We start from the raw sequence: 10,518 nt of genomic DNA on the forward strand, positions 1-10,518 counted from the left end.
TTGTTTACCTGTATATGGAGACATTCTCTATGACGTCATATTGTTTACCTGTATATGGAGACATTCTCTATGAGGTCATTATGATGTCATATTGTTTACCTGTATATGGAGACATTCTCTATGATGTCATATTGTTTACCTGTATATGGAGACATTCTCTATGAGGTCATTATGATGTCATATTGTTTACCTGTATATGGAGACATTCTCTATGACGTCATATTGTTTACCTGTATATGGAGACATTCTCTATGAGGTCATTATGATGTCATATTGTTTACCTGTATATGGAGACATTCTCTATGACGTCATATTGTTTACCTGTATACGGAGATGTTCTCTATGACGTCATATTGTTTACCTGTATATGGAGATGTTCTCTATGATGTCAAATTGTTTACCTGTATATGGAGACGTTCTCTATGAGGTCCAGTGTCTCTGTGTCTGTGATGATGATTCCTTTAGGAGAGATGGTCAGGGTCACCTTACGGAACTTCTTAGCACTGGCCCGGGCCTGGGATGACGCAAACACACACAAGAGGGAATTATAATCTGGCTGTGTCCACGATCACATCCTATTCCATATACTTCACTAAACATTTAGTGCACCACATAGGGAGTAGCCACCATTTTGAAAGTAGTGCACTATATAGGGAGTAGCCACCATTTTGATAGTAGTGCACTATATAGGGAGTAGCTAGGAGAGGAGAGGAAAAGAGGAAGAGAGGAGAAGAGGAAGAGAGGAGAAGAGAGGAAGAGGAGGAGAGAAGAGAGAGGAAGAGAGGAGGAGAGGGAAGAGAGGAGGAGAGGAGAGAGAGGACAGGAGAGGACAGGAGAGGACAGAAGGAGAGGAGGAAAGGCAGAGAGGAAGAGATGAAGAAAGGAAGAGTGGAGGAGAGGAGACAGAGAGGAGAGGAAGAGACGAGAGGACTTGTCAAGGACGATGTGAATGGTGCCATCTCATCTTCCTCTTCTGGTGTGGCCTCCTCCCTGGAGACACTAACAGCATCATGGAGCTAACAGGCCTCCTCCCTGGAGACACTACCAGGCCTCCTCCCTGGAGAAACTAACAGCATCATGAAGCTAACAGGCCTCCTCCCTGGAGACACTACCAGGCCTCCTCCCTGGAGACACTAACAGTATCATGGAGCTAACAGGCCTCCTCCCTGGAGACACTACCAGGCCTCCTCCCTGTAGACGCCAACAGGCCTCCTCCCTGTAGACACCAACAGGCCTCCTCCCTGTAGACACCAACAGGCCTCCTCCCTGTAGACACCAACAGGCCTCCTCCCTGTAGACACCACCAGGTAGGTCTCCTCCCTGTAGACACCACCAGGTAGGTCTCCTCCCTGTAGACACCACCAGGCCTCCTCCCTGTAGACACCACCAGGCCTCCTCCCTGTAGACACTACCAGGCCTCCTCCCTGGAGACACTACCAGGCCTCCTCCCTGGAGACACCAACAGGCCTCCTCCCTGGAGACACCAACAGTATCATGGAGCTAACAGGCCTCCTCCCTGGAGACGCCAACAGGCCTCCTCCCTGTAGACACTACCAGGCCTCCTCCCTGGAGACACCAACAGGCCTCCTCCCTGGAGACACCAACAGGCCTCCTCCCTGGAGACACCAACAGGCCTCCTCCCTGGAGACACCAACAGGCCTCCTCCCTGGAGACACCAACAGGCCTCCTCCCTGGAGACACCAACAGGCCTCCTCCCTGGAGACACCAACAGGCCTCCTCCCTGGAGACACCAACAGGCCTCCTCCCTGGAGACACCAACAGGCTTCCTCCCTGGAGACACTAACAGTATCATGGAGCAAACAAGCCTCCTCCCTGGAGACACCAACAGGCCTCCTCCCTGGAGACACCAACAGGCCTCCTCCCTGGAGACACCAACAGGCCTCCTCCCTGGAGACACCAACAGGCCTCCTCCCTGGAGACACCAACAGGCCTCCTCCCTGGAGACACCACCAGGCCTCCTCCCTGGAGACACCACCAGGCCTCCTCCCTGGAGACACCACCAGGCCTCCTCCCTGGAGACACCACCAGGCCTCCTCCCTGGAGACACCACCAGGCCTCCTCCCTGGAGACACCACCAGGCCTCCTCCCTGGAGACACCACCAGGCCTCCTCCCTGGAGACACCACCAGGCCTCCTCCCTGGAGACACCACCAGGCCTCCTCCCTGTAGACACTAACAGTATCATGGAGCGAACAGTATTTTAACAAAGCATATGTAAAATCAGAGATGGAGACAATAGTGTTATAACGAGAAGTGAGGATGTTGTTTTAAAACTGCGGGTGTTTCTTTACTGTCATTATTAAAGTATTTTTTTCTGCCAGGTTCAGTCCCTGGGTTTAGATGTAACCTCAGCTGATAGAAAATGACTGGCAAACAATTATCATAATAACACTATTCAGAATGCTTGGTTTCCAAGGGAACTGGGAGACAATTGACTTCTGGTGTTATTTCTCCCTCTACACTAAATCAACTGAATCTTACTCCAGCCGGCAGGTCTGGCTGGGGGTTTTATTGAGTTGTGTGTATATTGTGTATTGAGGAGTGGTGAGTAGTGAATGGTAGAGAGAGAGAGAGACAGAGAGAGAAAGAGAAAACAAAATTGGGGGTTATTTAAATGCTTTCATGTGTATTTGTCCCAGTAGGTGGTTATAGAAATAACAGTTTGATTATAGCTTTAGAAAACATAATACAAAAATACAAAAAGTAAAACAGCCTAGTGTAAAATTAATGGTTTGGTGAATTAATGTAGACAGACAGGTTGTCTGTCTGTTAGGTTGTCAGACAGACAGACAGACAGACAGACAGACAGACAGACAGACAGACAACCCTTGAGTTGCAAGGTTGCTGTGTTGTGCTGTTAAGTTGGTGTGTGTGTGATGTCATGTGGTGTCGTGTAGTTATGTTGTGACTGGAGCACATTGGGCTGCTGACAGATAATCCTGGACTCACTTGTGTTTCCAATATGACCAAACTGACCTTCATGCTAACATTGTAATACTGTCTGGATCAGTCAGACCAGAGCACCAGCAGAATGCTTGGAATCAGAATATCTTATGAGGCCATCAAATCAACACAGGATGTAATCTGTTCAGCTGAAAAGGATTAGTAGACTGTGTGAATATTATAATAATAATAAATACATTTGTAAAGCACTTTTCTCAAACCCAAGGCGCTAATATGTCTTAGTCAATAAACTATGGACTATCATACTACTCTGAATGCACAGACAGGCAACCGGGACGGGACGAGACACAGACAGACAGACAGACAGACAGACAGACAGACAGACAGACAGACAGACAGACAGACAGACAGACAGACAGACAGACAGACAGACAGACAGAGACTCGCCCACACACACCCTAACTCACCGTAGAGACTATCCTGTGTATAGCAGCAGCAGCCATGTCCTCTCCTTTAGGCTGTCCCACCAGAGTCATCCCCAGGTACTTGACCTGGAAGACCATCCCTTCCAATAGGGTCTCCTTGGTGTCTGTCCAGTTCTCTGGCAGCTCTGATTGGCCAGAAAACACAACGGGTGTACAATTAATGGGATGTGATTGGACAAATGGTTAAAAGTTTAATTTGTGATTGGGGACGAAAATGTGAAAAGTCACATTTGTGATTGGTGGAAATACAGTATCAAAAGTCTTGTTTGTGATTGGAGGAAACATCAAAAGTCTAGTTGATGAATGAACAAAATGTCAGAAGTTATGCCCAGGGACATTCGTTTGATGAAGGTCCATGTTTGGCTGCATGTGAAAACGATCAAAGCAAAAGATCAACCAATGTAAATATAGCAACAATACCATGTCTGTACACTGAACAAAAATATAAAAACGCAACATGCAACAATTTCAAAGATTTCACATGAGGAAATCTATTTATTTCACATGACTGGGAATACAGATATGCATCTGTTGGTTATAGATGCCTTAAAAAAAAAAGATAGGGATGTGGATCTGAAAACCAGTCAGTATCTGGTGTGACCACCAATTGCCTCATGCAGCGTGACACATCTCCTTCGCATAGAGTTGATCAGGTTGTGGCCTGTGGAATGTTGTTCCCACTCCTCTTCAATAGCTGTACAAAGTTGTTGGATATTGGCTTAATGGGTGACATGTCTGGTGAGTATGCGGTGCATGGAAGAACTGGGACATTTTCATCTCCCAAGAATTGTGTACAGAACCTTGCGACATGAGGCTCTACATTATCATGCTGAAACATGAGGTGATGGCGGCGGATGAATGGCACGACAATGGGCCTCAGGATCTCGTCACGGTATCTCTGTGCATTCAAATTGACATTGATAAAATCCAATTGCGTTTGTTGTCCATAGCTTATACCTGCCCATATCATAACCCCACCATGGGGGCACTCTGTTCACAATGTTGACATCAGCAAACCACTCGCCCACAACAACAACATACACGCTGTTTGCCATCTGCTCGGTACAGTTGAAACCGGGATTCATCCCTAAAGAGCACACTTCTCCAGCATGCCAGTGGCCATCGAAGGCGAGCATTTTCCCACTGAAGTCGGGTTACGACGCCAATCTACAGTCAAGTCAAGACTCTAGTGAGGACAACGAGCACGTGGAGGAGTTTCACTGAGAAGGTTTGTGGAGAGTGGCTGGTCTTAGACGATCCCGCAGGAGAGGAAGCTGAATGTGGAGGTCCTGGGCTGGCGTGTTACACTTGGCCTGCGGTTGTGAGGCCGGTTGGATGTACTGACAAATTCTCTAAAAGGAAATTGGTAGAGAAAATAACATTAAATTCTCTGGCAACCGTTCTGGTTGCCATTCCTGCAGTCAGCATGCCAATTGCACGCTCCTTCAAAACTTGAGACATTGTGTTGTGACAAAACTGCACATTTTAGAGTGGCCCTTTATTGTCCCCAGCACAAAGTGCACCTGTGTAATGATCATGCTGTTTAGTCAGCTTCTTGATATGCCACAACTGTCAGGAAGGATGGATTTCTTAACAAAGGAGGAGAGGTACTCACTAACAAGGAGAAATGCTCACTAACAGGGATGTAAACAAATTTCTGCATAAAATTTGAGAGAAAGACAAATACGCTTTTCGTGCGTATGGAACATTTCTGGGATCTTTTATTACGGCTCATGAAACATGGGACCAACACTTTACATGTTGTTCAGTATACATACAGTATAGCAACATCTCCATATTAATGCCCATGATTGTGGAATGAGATGTTCGATGAGCAGGTGTGCACATACGTTTGGTCATGTGGTGTATGTACAGTGCATTCGGAAAGTATTCAGACTTTTTCCACATTTTGTTACGTATCGTGACTTTACTTTCATTAATCTGTTGACTGTTATTTATTTAATCCACTAACTATGTTTAATTGTTACCTGATTTAAATTAATCATCTAACAATTAACTCATTAGGAATTTGGGGCAACACGGAAGAGGTTGTTTGAAGAGTTACCATCTGCCAAATTAAACTCTATAAGACATATCTATTACATCGATAAAAAGTAATCTGATTAATCATTACTTCTTATCATATCATCATTCTGAACAGTTGTAACATCCTTGCATCTGCAAAAATCCCAGCCTTACTTATGATTCAGTACTACACAAATTGGTTAATTACTGATTTACTAGTTAACTAAATAATAACAGGATTACATACAATTAATACATGAGACAAAGGTCCTTAGCGGACTGACACAATATGGCTTTTTACACAACGACATGGAGAGAGAGAAAAAGGCACTTATTGTCAATGCATTTCAGAACTATTCCCACAGTAATCATATAGTTTTCCCACAAACCGCCGCCCGTTTGGAATAAGAAATCATTAATGTATTTACATGCGAGTGCCTTTGTTCGGTCAGAACTAGCCCTCCTTAGGAAACGGTATGGCTCTGATTGTCCGAAAGGGGTCTCCCCTTTCCCATCTTTTACTGTTGTTCACTCTGGAAGATAACCAGCCGTGTCGATGGTTCCCATTGGTGATGAGCGTAGTAGGATAGTCTCACTTAGATTTGCTTTTCTGGATATATGACTCAAGACAGCTAATCAGCTGTCTCAGTTATTGTCTGGGAGGTGAGCTTCTCGTCTACACCTCGTGTTGACTATTCAGGATTTGGACCACGATGGACATGAGCTGAAGCTCTCCGTCTCTCTGGTCTAAAGAAAGGTGAGTTTATTTCTTCACCTCGTGTTGAGGTTCAAAGTTACAACCATTTCAAACAGGTAGCTACCGCCTCCCGTTTCCTGGTCTAATGTTAATATCTGTTAGCAATCCTTTTATGCCCTCTGGCCGAAGGGGACAGTTCCATCAGTATGACACGCTCTCTGACCTCACTCAGGCGTGGCTACTTACTATGCACAGTTTATAGGAGATATAAAATAATCTAAAATCACAGTACTATCTTAACAAAAATACTTGCATCATGTTTCATATTATATGCACAATGTATTGGATGGAAACTTCACAGATAAAAGGGGATATACTTTAAGTTACAGTACTTCGTCCATACAGTTGAGGACGTCACAAAATGAGACAAAATGTTTTCTATAGCTCCCCACTGACCATTCCCCGCATTCTTATGTTAGAATTATTGTTCCAGTATTCACGTTTGACTGTGTTAGAGTTTCAGTGGGAAAAACCTGTTAACAAAGACATTCCTTTGTTCATACTGGAGGGGAATAAAGAAACCCCTTCTGCTGTAATTTACAACAAGGTGTGAACCATCCAGCAGCCCCCCCCCCCCCCCCCCCCCCGTGGGTGAGAGAGGGCCTGGTTACTGTCAGCCAAGCTGATCTGACCCATTCTGATCCTCACAAGACAGTCGTGACATACGTTACAGCCTTATTCTATAATTTATTTTTTTTAAAACATCATCAGTCTACACACAATACCCCATAAAGACAAAACGAACAGGTTTTAAAAAATTTGGGCAAATGTATAAAAAATAATCAGAAAAACCCTTTGCAAGCAAAAAAATTATAAAAACCTGTTTTCGCTTCGTCATTATGGGGTAGATTGATAAGGATTTTTATATATTTAATTCATTTTAGAATAAGGCTGTAACGTAAGAAAATGTGGAATAAGAGAAGGGGTCTGAATACTTTCTGAATGCACTGTATATTGTGTTCCCTACCTGTTATAGAAAAGAGAAGAAGCTTTGAACTCTGTTCAGCCTCCAGTCCTACCTAACTACAGGATATGGAACATTTGCTCTTACTATTTTCCCAGTAGGTTTCCTCAAGGAGAAAGCCGCCCACTTCTATCTCAAAGATAATAAAACAAAAACCACTACAGTAGATACTACAGTAATGTCAGAAAAAACACTACAGTAATTATTAGGGTTTGGCGGTATCCATATGCTCATACCGTCCTTCTCTCACACCGGGATTTACGGTAATACCGGCTTAGTTAGTCCACAAGGGGGGCGCCAAAAAACGCACAAAATAGAATTCTGGTAATAGAAGCCCAATTCTAACAAAATTTGCACAAGTAATAGCGAATTTCTATGGACGTTGCTAGCTAAATATGCTTTTGTAATTCTAGAATGCGAATGTTTGTAGAATGTTAGGTCAACTATCGATGAATGAAGCTAAAGCAGCCAAAGAAGAAAAACACAACACATTGTTTTTTTTAGTTAGAGTGCTATAAGAAAGTCTGTTTACATCTGTTTGCTTCTAATATTTCTGTATGTGTGTTTTATTTTTCCCCATTTCTTGCGGGGCTTGATGTGGTTATTTCAATGAATCACTGGAGAACAATGTTTTTCTTCTTTGGTAGGTTTTGAAATCAAAAAGTAACATCACTCCTGTAGAATTTATAGTATGTTCAGGAGATTCGATTCTCACTGCAACTTCACCAGACAGCCGCTGAATCCACTGCTCTGTGATCCTCAACGTCAGATTTTGTGGTAATTTGATCTGACTGTTATCCGAGGTGCTAAATATCCGGTATTGCTAGTATTGCACTTGAAAAGGGCAAATATTTATTGTGCGGCTCACTCAACACTTTTTTTTGTTGTGTGTGGGAAAAAAAGGGCTCTTCCAGTGAGACAGGTTGTGACCCCCCTGCCTTAGACAGATACTGTAGGCTGTAGATACTGTGGAGTGGGGATGGAGTAGACAAGGGGACTGTGGTGGGGAAGCTGGGTCCACAGTGGGGAGTGAATGGTGGGGAAGCTGGGTGCACAGTGGGGAGTGAATATGGGGGGAAGCTGGGTGCACAGTGGGGAGTGAATGGTGGGGAAGCTGGGTGCACAGTGGGGAGTGAATATGGGGGGAAGCTGGGTGCACAGTGGGGAGTGAATATGGGGGGAAGCTGGGTGCACAGTGGGGAGTGAATGGTGGGGAAGCTGGGTGCACAGTGGGGAGTGACTGGTGGGGAGTGAATGGGGGTTGTTGGGGGGAAGCTGGGTATGCAGAGAGCTTAAACATATCCCTCAGTGGCACCTGGACACTGGACAGAACCCTGTAACTGGGTTCACCAGCTCTGTAGACTGTCCACAGGACTCCTGCCAACCCCAGACAGTTACCAGCAATGATCAGCTGAACCTATACACCATATGAAATCTAAATGTCACTTAGTCATGAGCCAGCTCACTAACTGGCAAACAGAGAGCAAATGAAAAACATACTACAAAAAGTGATGATCTTTCCAAACGCTTTCTCTCACCTACTGAACTATGATGGAACATGGCGGATGGAAGAGAGAAGAAGAGAGAGAGAGGAAAGAGAGAGAGAGGAGCAGAGAGCGAGGAGAGCAGAGAGAGAGATGAGAGGAAGAGAGAGAGAGAGGAAGCGAGAGAGAGAGAGAGGAAGAGAGAGAGAAGGAAAGAGAGAAGAAGAGAGAGAGAGGAAGAGAGAAGAAGAGAGAGAGAAGGAAAGAGAGAGAGAGGAAGAGAGAAGAAGAGAGAGAGAGGAAGAGGGAGAGGATGAGGGGAAGAGAGAGAAATGCAGAGAAATTACAGTAGAGAATTCCAACATGCTGCTGTCCTGTACCATTGGAGCCCTCCGGAGAGATTACAGTAGAGGGTTCTAACATGCTGCTGTCCTGTACCATTGGAGCGCTCCAGAGAGATTACAGTAGAGGGTTCTAACATGCTGTCCTGTACCATTGGAGCCCTCCAGAGAGATTACAGTAGAGGGTTCTAACATGCTGTCCTGTACCATTGGAGCCCTCCAGAGAGATTACAGTAGAGGATTCTAACATGCTGCTGTCCTGTACCATTGGAGCCCTCCAGAGAGATGACAGTAGAGGGTTCTAACATGCTGCTGTCCTGTACCATTGGAGCCCTCCAGAGAGATTACAGTAGAGGGTTCTAACATGCTGCTGTCCTGTACCATTGGAGCCCTCCGGAGAGATTACAGTAGAGGGTTCTAACATGCTGTCCTGTACCATTGGAGCCCTCCAGAGAGATTACAGTAGAGGGTTCTAACATGCTGTCCTGTACCATTGGAGCCCTCCAGAGAGATTACAGTAGAGGGTTCTAACATGCTGCTGTCCTGTACCATTGGAGCCCTCCAGAGAGATTACAGTAGAGGGTTCTAACATGCTGCTGTCCTGTACCATTGGAGCCCTCCAGAGAGATTACAGTAGAGGGTTCTAACATGCTGCTGTCCTGTACCATTGGAGCCCTCCAGAGAGATTACAGTAGAGGGTTCTAACATGCTGTCCTGTACCATTGGAGCCCTCCAGAGAGATTACAGTAGAGGGTTCTAACATGCTGTCCTGTACCATTGGAGCGATCCAGAGAGATGACAGTAGAGGGTTCTAACATGCTGTCCTGTACCATTGGAGCGCTCCAGAGAGATGACAGTAGAGGGTTCTAACATGCTGCTGTCCTGTACCATTGGAGCCCTCCAGAGAGATTCCAGTAGAGGGTTCTAACATGCTGCTGTCCTGTACCATTGGAGCGCTCCAGAGAGATGACAGTAGAGGGTTCTAACATGCTGTCCTGTACCATTGGAGCCCTCCAGAGAGATTACAGTAGAGGGTTCTAACATGCTGCTGTCCTGTACCATTGGAGCCCTCCAGAGAGATTACAGTAGAGGGTTCTAACATGCTGCTGTCCTGTACCATTGGAGCCCTCCGGAGAGATTACAGTAGAGGGTTCTAACATGCTGCTGTCCTGTACCATTGGAGCGCTCCAGAGAGATTCCAGTAGAGGGTTCTAACATGCTGCTGTCCTGTACCATTGGAGCGCTCCAGAGAGATTACAGTAGAGGGTTCTAACATGCTGTCCTGTACCATTGGAGCGCTCCAGAGAGATGACAGTAGAGGGTTCTAACATGCTGTCCTGTACCATTGGAGCGCTCCAGAGAGATGACAGTAGAGGGTTCTAACATGCTGCTGTCCTGTACCATTGGAGCCCTCCAGAGAGATTCCAGTAGAGGGTTCTAACATGCTGCTGTCCTGTACCATTGGAGCGCTCCAGAGAGATGACAGTAGAGTGTTCTAACATGCTGCTGTCCTGTACCATTGGAGCGCTCCAGAGAGA

General features: G+C 45.6%; 1 protein-coding gene across 1 annotated transcript; it reads right to left on the bottom strand.

Moving 5' to 3' along the window:
- Positions 1-377: 377 nt before the first annotated feature.
- Positions 378-3,534, bottom strand: LOC115180862 (low density lipoprotein receptor adapter protein 1-like; the record flags this gene model as incomplete). Its single annotated transcript, XM_029743003.1, has 2 exons — positions 378-514; positions 3,392-3,534. Coding segments are annotated over 2 exons (260 nt in total), but the record flags the coding sequence as incomplete, so codon positions are not given.
- Positions 3,535-10,518: the final 6,984 nt, after the last annotated feature.

Source organism: Salmo trutta, unplaced genomic scaffold (genome assembly GCF_901001165.1).
Source record: "Salmo trutta unplaced genomic scaffold, fSalTru1.1, whole genome shotgun sequence".
Classification (NCBI taxonomy): Eukaryota; Metazoa; Chordata; class Actinopteri; order Salmoniformes; family Salmonidae; genus Salmo; species Salmo trutta.